General features: G+C 50.6%; 1 protein-coding gene across 1 annotated transcript; it reads right to left on the bottom strand.

The window, feature by feature from the left end:
* Window positions 1-435: 435 nt before the first annotated feature.
* On the bottom strand, window positions 436-10922 carry LRRC55 (leucine rich repeat containing 55). Its single transcript, XM_028516381.2, has 3 exons — window positions 10538-10922; window positions 8105-9624; window positions 436-4177 (listed from the first exon to the last, which is right to left on the bottom strand). The coding sequence occupies exons 2-3, from the start codon at window positions 8823-8825 to the stop codon at window positions 3942-3944; spliced, it is 957 nt and encodes a 318-aa protein (XP_028372182.1). The 5' UTR covers window positions 8826-9624; window positions 10538-10922; the 3' UTR covers window positions 436-3941.
* Window positions 10923-11810: the final 888 nt, after the last annotated feature.

The following is an 11810-nucleotide window of genomic DNA, read 5'->3' as shown; positions in this document are numbered from 1 at the left end:
GACGGTGATTTACACAGGACCGTACACTTGCTTCCTTCACTTCACTATTGCCTCCTTCTAGGGTGGGGAGAACAGACAAGTGTCTCTAGCTTTGGGAAGAAAGGACAAAGGTGTTCCCTTATACTTTTCTAGAGGTGGAAAGAATGTCAGAGCAGTACAACCAAAACATCTATAGGGAAAATAGGAGGTGTAGGTCTTTCCTGATTGTTGAAGAGAAATACCTGTTTTGGTCTGTTCCGATTCCATGCACCAACCTCCATGAAAGCAGCCAGCAGACTGTAGCAACTCTGGGGACCTGTTTCTGCAGCGTTCCCTGGGAATCTCTATAGAAATGGAGAAACATTCCTATCGAGAGCATTGTCTGAGGATAACCAAAAATAACTGCTTCAGTGTGGTATGATGCCGATGTGAGGTCTTTTCTAAAGAACAATTTTCTTGGCCCTGACCTTGACCATCGCAACACTGTTGACTAACTAAACTTTGATATCCTCAGGCCCTGCGTGAAGAAAGCTTCTGTGATGAGGACAAATTGCTGAGGGGTAGAGGAGAATGGAGGAAAGTGGTCAGGCTGTCATTAGTCTGCCTCAGCCAGATCTCTTTCTTGTCTCTTTTTATATTTTCTGAGCAGCTATCTCTACCCTGCCCCTAATGGGATTCCATCTTGCTGTATCAAGCAATGCGATAAACAGACGGCTGAATAGACTGTGTCAGAGAACTGAACTCAAGGTCCAGAGAGATTGGCCCCATATCAGTAGGTACCTAACATACATGAAACCACATGAACAGACATATGGACTCAAAGACACCCTAGCACTTACATGTTACCTAGTCTGGAAAAAACAATGGCCCCTTGTGAGATCACCTTCGTGGGCTCTTGGTCAGCAGCATTGTGGGAACAGGTTCAACCAGGACTGCTAGATTCCCTCTAGAAGTGTGCTTCTGGACACTTGCTTCTGATAGGCTGCACAAGATGCTGGTGGTGGGTGGTGGGGGAGAAATGGAAATCCTTGTAGTAGGGAAGTTTACTCATTGTGCTTTAGTTAATTGGGGACCTTCTAGCAGCTGGAAAAGCACGTGTTCTTTAAAAGCCATGTATCCTACTCAGAAAGGTTTGCCGTTAATGGGAACTAAGTAGTCTCATTAGAAAGGTCCTTTGATCTCAAGGGGCATTAGGTGTCTTTTTTAGTTCTAGTTCCATGAAGAAAAGAGTACATATCTTAAAATATATTAACTATATTTCAGCAAACAAGAATGTCTAGGAGATTATCATAGATGTATACAGTATGCTTCTGTGGGAGGCTTAACTATTTGTGTCAGGACTATGATTTCTACAAGTTCCTCCCCCAATACATTAGGCTGTCAGGTTGACTGGTGGACAGCAGCCTTAGTCCACCTGTCCCTGGACATAGCAGAAGAAGGGATCGGGGATAGTTCCGCTCCAGATGTCACAAGAGCAGGGCTCTGGCCCAGATGTTGTATGCGAGATTCAGGGGACACAAGGCCCAAGTATCCCAGGTCTAGCAAAGTGCCTGGGCACTCGTTTGGTTGATTAGTTCAGGGAGCATGAGTAAAGGAAGACTTCTTGGAAGATGATATGTTTCTCCTTCATTCCTTCAGGCCTGCCAGGAGCATGGGATGATGTAGGCCTGCTGGAGCTGGGGCGAGCTAGGGAGCCCTGTTTGAACTCCTGTTGCCAGCCTTGGCAACATGTCGGCCTGTCGGCCTGTGCCTTAAGTCTTTCCCTATTGTGTAGAGGTCCCCACCCACAGCTTCCTGAAGCCCTTTGTGTTTCTTACAACACAACACAGCAGGGCTTGAGTCGAAGAGGTTAACACAGCTTTCTCTCCTATTTCCCAAAGATCTTATTTTTCAGATGGCCACCATTTCTAATGCATTATTTACACATTGCAAGGTAGGTGACTGCTATTCAGGTGTTGTCTATGCTGCTTGTAAGTTGCAGAGGCTATGATTTGCCCTACCATGAGCATACCTAAACCTTTACAGCAGCTGGGTTTTTCTTGACCTTTACTTAGCCCATAGCTGCTGAGTCCCAGGGCCCCACACCCAGCCTCCCAGGCATTCTCTTCCACAAGCACCTGGGACAGCACTGGAAAGAGCTGAGCTGGAGTTGAGTCCCAACCCTGGCTCTTAGGCAAGTCACAGTCGCTCTTGAGTCTATTATTTTTTTCTTATCTGTAAAATAGGAGTATTGATGTTTGGTTTGCCTGCTGCTCAGAGCCGTGAAGAGCCAGAGAGAATGATGCAGAAGCACTTCACAAACTGTCCAGTGCTGAACAAGTAAGTGTAGGGAAGATCATGGGGAAGCTCATGACACCGATAATGAAGATGACAACAATGATGAGAACTGTGTTTTGCACATGAAGTCACTTGTTTTTTGACTGATTAGACATGGTTTCCCTGAATGGAGCTACCTATCACCTTCCTTCTAGAGTTTATCTGGATAGCCTTAGATAAGATACTCAGCTCTCTACAATGACTTCATCAGTAAAACGGGAATAATAAAAACCACCAAGCAGTGTTGCTGTGAAAACTGAAATAAATGAGTCAATAGCTGTAAAAGTGCCAAAAAGAGTGCCTGGCTCTTATTAGGAGCTTCATAAGCACTACTTGACTTTGAATTTATGTAGCTTTGGAGGGAACTGTGATGTTCCCTTACTTGAATGGAGTAGTTGAAAGAGCACAGACTTATTTTGTTCATGAGTATCACATGATCTTGGCCTCTCTGGGCCTTTCTCGCCCATCATGGGCCTCACTTACCCATCTGTAAAATGGGATCTACAATGCTTACCTCAAAAGGCTCTTATGTGCATTAAATGAAATTGTCTGTGGAGTTTATCACAGTGCCCAACACTGGCAAGAGCTTGGTAATTAATAGCTCTCTCATCCTTATGCTTAAAGTAGGTGAGTTGCTTAGAAGAAAGAGCAAATTCTCTTATTATCACAACAGTGGTAGCCTTCCTTTCCTTTAGTCCTATACTGTCATGCTACAGAGATGCAGCCCAAGTGCACTTTCCTGGAGACATTCCTTGGCATGAACACCATGGCGAGAGCAGTCACAAGATTAGGAGTCCCAGAGTGCCAGGACTCGTGTTGCCCCACTTCTGGGCCTCTTGCTTCATCTGAAGCCAAAGCTGGAGCGAGGGGCAGAAGACAGGGGTGGGAGAAAGGTCACTGAAGGTGTCCATCCTCAGCTTGCTAGCTGGGACCTCTCCAGCTGTCTACTGCTGGTGATCTAGTGTGGGGGGCAGTCACTGGGAGGTGGTCTCACCTGCTAGCTGCTGATAAGAGGTGGCCAAGGGGGCTGGCATGGGGGTATTCTCACCCTCCTGAGACAACGGTGGGTAGCCCCAAACATTGACAGATTGAGTGTCAGAGGGAAAGTTGTGGTCCTGCGCCACTCCCCTTCGGTACCCTGAGGTCACAGGGATTGTTCACCACAGTTCTCAATAGACGGTGCATATTCTGGCCTCAGGCATTCATGCATGTCCAACCTTCTTGGTCAGCTCGACAAAGCAGATGGTTTTTGATGACCCCGCTCACAAATCACCTCCACTCTTGTTCTTCTCTTAGACTTTTCAAGGCACAGTTGATAACTCCTCCTCTGGGCTTCCATTGCTATGTACTCAGAATGCCAACCAATGACCTTAAAGGAAATAGCTTTTGAATCTCTTTCTCTATCAAAGGGAGGTGCCTTGAGGGTAAGGGCACGGTGGATTCATCTAACACTCTGTTCCTAGCATAGTGCTTGGCCCACAGTAGAAGCTTGCTCGAAAGTAGTTTCTCAACATTGCTTGAGCCATAACAGAGGTGGCCAGGGCACCATGGGGTCAGAGTGGGCAGCCAGGAAGGGTGTCTGGTGGTCAATGTCAGTGGTGGTTGGTAGCATGGGGGGATGCCAGGTACCCATATGAAATCCCATATCAAATCTCTTCCTCTTCACTGGCTTTGCTCCAACGGTGGCAGCAGTTGGCTGTGATGCCCAGGAGGAAGTTGGTGGCCACAGATGCAATGGAGACCACGAAGCCCACGAACGCAATGAAGAGGTAATCATCCAGGGTCAGGGTCAGGTGGCAGGCCTTGAAGCTCTCCTCAGTGAGGGAGAAGAGTGGGGCACCCTCGACTTCGGGGGGACCCCGGCATTCAGCCAGCTGAGAATCTGCAACACAGAATCCAGGGAGGGTGAGGTGCCTGGGGGAAGAGAGAATGGAATGGAGACCCCCTATCTAACCCAAGGGAAGTTTAGTTTCTTTTGTGCCATAATTTTTACTTACCTTCTTTAGTCCCCTCAACAGCCCTCAAGGCAATTGTTTTTGTACCTATTTTTATGGTTGTGAAGAACACTGCTAGGAGAATTTAGTAACTTGCTTAAGGCCCAATAGCCACTACTAATGGCGGAAATGGGGCTTTCATGGGCTACCATTGTCTGTTACAGCAGTCTTCCAACCAGTCTCTGGGCTTCTGCTCTTAAACCATGTCAACACAGTTGGCCGAGTGATCCATTCAAACATGAAGTCTTGTCATGTCACTCTCTGTTTATCTTGTCACAAAATGAAAGCCAAGGTCCTCACCAGGGGATGCAAGGACTTCTTCCCAGCTCTTTCATTCTGCCCCTTGCTTGTTCTGTCCCATCATCCACTTACACCTCCTCGTCATTGTTCCATTATCTCCTGAGCATGGTCTCCTTTTGGGGTGGGGAGGAGGTGCCTTTGAATTTGTTCCTTTGTGAGGATGTATGTGTCTCTTCTGGATCTCTGCACAGCTTGGTCCCTCATTTCCTTTGGGATTTTGATCACATAGCACCTTAATAGTGGGTCTTTCCTTATGATTCTATATATAATAGTATCTGCCACTTCACCTTTCTCTAGGCATTTCCTATCTTAGCTACTCTGCTTAATCTTTCTCCACAGTATTTACCACTATCTGACAATCTGTTAATTATATAACAGACTTCTCCACCTTGAATATAAGTATTTCTCATAGTATCCTTAGCATCAGAACCATGTTCTGTCCAAATTTTCAATGAATCTTTGTTAAATGAATATGTGAATAAATAGCTCCGTCCAACTCTAAAGCATTGGTCCTCTCTACTACCTCATGTGGCTTTTCCAGATACACAAAGTGCAGGGTTAAGAGTACAAGTTTTAAAGCTATTGGCCTGGGTTCAAATCCTGTCTATTCCTCCCTAGTTGTGTGATTGAAGGTAAGTCACTTAACTTCTTTGTGTCTTGGCTTTTTCAAATGTAAAATGAGGATAATAATAATATCTACCTCATAGGGTTGTAGTGAAAAAATCAGTGAGTTAACATATAGAAATGATATGTTCTTGGTGTATTGTAAGTACTGTGTAAGTACGTGTTTTTATTATTATCTTACTTTGGCCTCTCTGGACAGGTCAGAGAGGGTCATATTCTGCACATAAACTTCTACAGGAGGGAGCTTCTCCTTCAGCGGGTTACTGTTCTCTCCATCATTGATGGTCCTACCTCGTCTTTCCAGGGTCACGTGTACAAATGCCTGATGACTGCTGATGGTTCCATTGTACTCTGCCTTGGAAGTAAGAGTGCAGGCAGGCAGCAGTCCTGCCATCCCTTCACTCAGATTAATGAAGCTCTCACCTTGGGCAAGTCTTTTCTGCCCCTTTCTGGCTTTCGTGAAGAAAGGGGCCATATAAGAAGAGTAATCTAACCTGATTTTCTAGGTGAGTCAATGTGAAGTTTTCTAAATTATGTGGTACAAAATGCTTTCTTCTCATTCTGTAGTTTTTGAGGGCAAAGAATAAAATGATGGATTGGATTGACTCTTTTGGGAAATGAATGAGCATCATTCTCCTTAGAAATGGGGAGTCAGGTTCAGAAAAAGATTGCAAGCTGTCTCCAACCTTAGGTTGACAGGTCCCTGTAGGCTATATGCACAGGACTCTAGACGCTTGCTGCCCAGGACAAGACTGTGTCTGGAGTTGACCATCAAGGGGCTCATCTCTTGGAATTGAAAGATGCTGAACTCCCAAGTCTACTGTGGGCGTGACTGGGGTGGTGGTGAGACAATACAAAGCTGGCGAGTGTGGAGACACCGAGGGCAATGGGTGTGGACCAACCAAAGGAGGCTCTGAGGGCATGTGGCAGTACCCCACCGGAGGGCAGCGTCGGAGCTTGGGAGCTGACAAAACTCTCTAGTAAGTCAAGGGACCAGTCCTGAAGTTAAGTTATACCCCAAGGGCACCCTTCTGTTTCTCTGTGTTGAGATTTGTCTAAAAATTGTGGATAGTAATGGGAATCCCATGACACAGGTGGAAGAAGCAGAAAAAGACAAAGGGAAGCAGATTGCCTAATCCTACCTACACTGACAAGTTCTTCACCCCCAAGAGAAACTATCTGGGAGTGTAGTGTGACACAAAGTGTGTTCTGCGGGGAAACAAGGAACCACAGTTTCTAGCTGTGGCATATTTGACTTCTCACTGTTGGTTTGTGGACAGTCACTTTCCCTCTCGAGCTTGGGCCCTTCCTCTGTACTGACATGAGGCTGTAGTGATGTAGTGATAGGACCTTGGATCTCTTTCCCACTTGCTGAGAGTTTGAGCTTCTTCTGAAGGGCAGTAGGGACCTCAGAGATTCCAGAAAAGGAGGAGCCCAGGTGTGGTGGAAGCTTAGTGTCCCAGAGTGCTCCTTCTGTCCCTCGTGCACAGGAGAGAAGGGAGAAGATGCATCCTGGCAAGGTTCAGCAGGGGGGGAGATTGCTCCAGGCAGCCTCCCCCTTATGCCTGCCACCATTGTCCCATCTCAGAGCCCAGTTATTTTGGTCCTAGAAAACACCCTCCCACACCTCTGTGGAAGCAGGGGATTCGTGACCCACAGCCTTCCCCTAGGCTATTTTGTTCCTGGGCTCCCCACTCAGTCCTCGTCTCCCTCCTACGTCTTCATCATCACTTCTGAACACACACTGGGCGCAGGCTCTGGGAAAGCCCCTGGGATAGTGCCCTCAGCTATTCCTGTCATCCTACTGCTCAGTGCCACAGCTCAGTGCAGCTACACAGCAGAGCTAGAGACGGGGGCCACAGCTGAACAGGACTGAGCACCACCGGCAGCTGAGGCCAGGGCCCACCAACCCTGTGTGATTCAGGTTCATTCAGTCTCCAATCCACCCCCTGTTGGGATTGGCTGGTAAAACTGTCACATCTCAGTTTCTCCTCTCAACTCTTCCTCCTGTGCTCAAACCTTACAGAATGCTGCAGAGGCCCTTTGGCTAGCTCAGAATGCAGGCCCCGATTCCCCCTGTCAGCCTAGAACCTGACTCTTCAGGATATAGCCAGAGGCCAGCCAGAGTGCAAGGGTTCGATTCCTGGCTCCAACACGTAGCGGTGCTGTGACTTCAGGCAAGTTATTGAACCTCCCTGTGCCTCAGTTTCCCCCTGTGTAGAGTGGGGAGGGCTCATGAGGGTTCATGTGAGGATGAGATGAGCTAAAATAGGTACTATGCTTAGAATAGAGCATGATAGATAGTGAGTATGAAAAGAAATGGTGTTAGCCATTTCTATATCTGCAAGAGTTTTGCCAGCACTCAAAACACTTAAGAAGCAGTCTGGTAGAGTAGAACAGGGCTTAGAAGTCATGTACACTTGGATTTTATCCATGGCTCTGCCAGTCTCCAAATGAGTGGTTCTGGGCTACTCTTTTCATGGTTCTAAATCTCAGTGTCTTCACCTGCAAAATGGGGATAATAGAAATGGGCGACCGATGAGATCATGCATGCCAAGTTCTGGGGTCACGAGAAAGCTCAGTAAACACTGTCTATAATTAGCTCTTCTTCCTTGTTTACTGTCTGTCTGCCTCATTAGGTCATAAGTGCCACAGAGGCAAGGGTGGCCCCTGTTTTATTAATGAATTGGTGCCCCGCACCTAGCATTGCAATGCGAGGCTGAAAAGTACTTGTGGAGTGAAAGAGCTGAGTACAGAGAGGGGAGCACAGATCAGGGCACACAGTAGGCATTCAAGATCTCTAAGCCCCCCTTCTCTTCTTTGGAGCCTTTGCTTTTACTGAGGCCAGCACACGTTCCCCCGCAGCCTGCCAGTCCTGCCCGCTCTCTTACCTGACGTGCAGCGCTGGATCCGGTTCCGCAGCCACTTCAGCAGAGGCTCCATGGTGCAGCCGCATACCCAGGGGTTGCCGCCGATCTGCAGGGTCACCAGCCCCGGTAGGCCCTCAAGGGCCTCAAGGCTAAGGAAGGCCAGGCCTCCGTAGCTGAGGTCCAGGTCTCGGAGCTGCATAAGCCCCTGGAAGGCCTGCGGGTGCACCCTGCGCAGCCACGGGTTGTGGCTCAGGTCGATGTGTACCAGGCCGTGGGCTTCCTGGAACATGTCGGCCGGCACATGGCTCAGGTTGTTGTAGCTCAGATCCAGGTGTGCCAAGCGCTTGGCATGGAGGAAGAGGCCCGGGGGCAGCCCGATCAAGGAGTTGTTGCGCAAATCCAGCACCCGGAGCTCCATGTAGCATGTGAGATAGCCGGGGGGCAAGGCGGTGATGCGGTTGTGGGCCAGGCTGAGGTTGCGCATGTCCATGGGCAGGTCGGGGGGCACGGAGAATAGCCGTTGGCTGCTGCAGTCTACCACCTGGTTATGGCACGTGCAAAGGACAGGGCAGCTGGTGCCGGCATCCGAGTGCATCACCCCAGCTGCCAAGAGGAGGGAGACCAGCAGCAAGGCTGGGTGTGGGGGCCCCGGCCAGGGCAGCTGGGACCAGGCGTCACCCATCTTAGGCAGCTGGCAAGGGCAGTGCTGAAGGGAGCCCATTGGGACTGGGGCTGTGTCCATGGAATCAGGAGTGAGTGGCACAGGAAGGCCGCTACACCAGGGCCTTGAGCCCTGGAGGGTGGGGCTTCTGAGCACGTGGTATCATGGCTCAAGTCTTTCCTGGGAGAGCCTCTTAGTGCCAGAGGGCTCCCTAGGTGAGAGCCACAGGAAGTCCCCTTTGGAGCCTGGGGGCAATCAACCCACCTGAGGTTCCCCAGGGTCAGCAAAGACAATCAAAACTTAAGAGAGGGAGGTGAGGATGGGGTTGGACCAGCTGCCGGCAGGTCCTGGAAGGGTCCCTGCAGATCTTTTGTGCCCCTCGAACCCATGACCACAGGGGGCTTCCTCTCTGTACTCTGAGAGGTGGGAGGGCACGTAGAGGACATGAAAGGTATCTTTTAAAGGTCCTGGCCCTTTTAAAAACCCTAAACCCTGCCCCAAGTCTGGCATTAACGATTAGGAGGCCAGAGCTGCACCTGGGTCTCCAGCATTCAAGGTCTCAGGGACTATTCTTTTGGTGGCCCAGTGGGCTCGAGTCCAAGGGGGTCGTGGGGTGGGTGTTTTGGGCAGGGCGCCCAGGGTACAGTGGATCTCCATGGGCCTCCTGAAAGCCTAGTCTTCAGCCTAATGTCTATTGAACTCTCCAGAGAGGGGAGGACCCCAAGTGATACCCATTGTTTGGATTGCTGAGCCTGGAAAGAGTCATGTGTCCTGGAGGTGCAGGATCCAGGATCGGGGGTGGCCAGGAGCTTTGGCGACTTCCCAAGGCAGCGCTTTTCTTAGCCGGCTTTGTTTTCAGCAGGCAGAGGCAGAAGTCTTTCTGTCAACAAGGAAAGCCCTCAGGCAGAGAAATACAATGCCCCCTCCTTCCCACGGTCCCCTCTTCTAGGTTCTTCATCCTCTCCCTTCTGTCACCACTCGCAAAGTTCTCTGCGTACTCTCTCTCAGGCATGGCAAAGGTGGGCTCAGGACCCAACCTCACATGGTTGTCCCCGACTAGCCTTGCGGGCCCCTAACTTCAGCCATCCTCCAAAGTGTCTGTCCTGGGCTGGATGCATTTTCTTATTCTCCTCGAAGCCCCACCCCTATCAGCACCAAACACCCCACCCTTGAACAACTCTCAAAGGAAAAAAAAAATGCATACACACTCAGGCAGATTGCAAACCTATTTCAGACCCTCTTAGTGCTCCCTCGCCCCCTCTCTCTCTGCCTCTCCCCTCCCTCTCTCATACACACATTGTTCTCCTGTGACTCCAATACATTCACCCTGCCCTGCGCTCACAGCTCCCCAGTTTTCTCTCCAGCTTCCTTCTGTACACGCACTCCGGCAGAGCCTCCTCCCGGTCTGTCCCACCATCTTTCACCCCCAGTGCACGCCCCTAATCCAGCATCCTTTCCCACAAGCACTCCACTCTCCCCTCAGACCCCCAGCTTGAGCCCACACCCACACTTGGTCAGGCGGAGAGACAGAGCCTGATGACACGCCCGATGGCTCACCCTGCCAACCCACCATGCAGCCTCCCTGGCCCCTGGATTCTCCGGTGCCCACCTGCTGTCCTCACTTGTCCTCCCCACATCCCGCATCCCCTCGTCTGGCACTGCTTTCTTCCCACTGATTCCAGCCTCGATCCCGCCCACCGGGAAATCCCCCCAGCTCCCCTTGATCCAGACTCATTTTTCTGAACCCCAAAGTCTCCGCCTGTACTCCCACAGGCCCTCGGGAGCCCACTTACTCCGTTCCAAGGGCACAGCCATCAATCTGCGGCAGACACGGGGCTCCCTCCCTCATGCTGGAATCCCCGCTTGCTGCTCCAGGAGAACAGATCGCCTCCTCAGCTAGTCCCCTCCCCCAGCCTCTCCTCCTCCATGGCTCCTGGATCCCCAGGCAGCATCCTCGGTGCTTTCCCGTCCTGTGGTCCCTTTGCTGGTCCCCGAGCTGTCCCCGAGCTCATCCCCTTCTTTTGTCCCTTTCTTTCACTTGAAAGGGGAATCCGAGGGAGGCTGTTGAGAAGAAAGTTCACAGAATCTGAATGCTTCTTCCAGAAACTCAGCTTGGTGCTGAGGCTGCTGGGGTTTGTGGCTTCCCCTCCCTCCCCTTTCCCTCCCTCCCTCTCTCCCCCTCCTCTCTTCCTTTTTCACTCCCTTTTTTTCTTCGAGGGCCAGGTACTGACGTTTCACTGTCTCTTAGCAACTGCCTCCACATCTCTGAGCAACAGGAGCGCTGGCTATGGACCCCACCAAGATGAGAGAGAAGGAAGCGGTTGTAGAATTCGCAGCCACCCGCAGATCCTAGGGCAAGGGGAACAAGGGGAGATGGGGGCTGACAGAGCAGGACAAGGGCAGGGGAAGAGGAGCAGTCAGGGAGAGAGGGCAAAGGGGGCCCAGTGGAATCTGAGTTGGAGCGGGGCATCAGACCCAGAAGGGAAAGTCAGGGGGCTTGGAACGGAGAACGGGACTTAGTAGGGGGTGGGGGAAAGGTGCAGAAAGTGGGGGGAGACCATGGAGACATGAATAAAGACGGAAAGAGAAATGGGAAGTGGATGTGACAAGTTTGCTCACTCGATGTGACATATCTATTCAGTCCATATACAACATCTGTTTCCCTGAGTCTGGATGTGTTTTAGTCATCAGGTACCGGGTGTCTGGCTTTGCGCAGGGCTTTCCAAGTACACTATAGGAGTGGGAGACCTTTTCTGTGTTCCATAGTTGTCACTAAGTCCTGAGCCCCACAAGCTCCTGAGGGCTTTGGGGCTGCAAAGCACTAACTGCCAGGTCCAGGTCCCTGGAGCTACAGAGACACTCAGCTCTGTCTCTGGGGCAGTGGGAGCTGTCAGAAAACCTTGTGGTCACGCTCTCTGTCTCCGGACCCCAGGGGCTGTCCTGCCTTCCTGTTCCCATCTCCCCAAGCTTCCTGTTCCCTTCCACCCCAGACTGGCTCCAGATGAGGGTGAAATCTTTGTGGCGCCTCTTGTCTTGATGACACATTGGACACGTTTGTAACTGCCC

The sequence above is a fragment of the Phyllostomus discolor genome, chromosome 6 (assembly GCF_004126475.2).
Source record: "Phyllostomus discolor isolate MPI-MPIP mPhyDis1 chromosome 6, mPhyDis1.pri.v3, whole genome shotgun sequence".
NCBI classification, from domain to species: domain Eukaryota; kingdom Metazoa; phylum Chordata; class Mammalia; order Chiroptera; family Phyllostomidae; genus Phyllostomus; species Phyllostomus discolor.
Note: the sequence above shows the minus strand (reverse complement) of the source record. Positions and strands in the feature narration are given on the sequence as shown.

Coding starts and splice junctions, on each gene's coding strand:
- LRRC55 (XM_028516381.2), bottom strand. CDS start 8,825: ATGGACACAGCCCCAGTCCCAATGGGCTCCCTTCAGCACTGCCCTTGC. Junction 4,178..8,104: donor GATCCAGCGCTGCACGTCAG/GTAAGAGAGCGG, acceptor TCTGTGTTGCAG/ATTCTCAGCTGGCTGAATGC.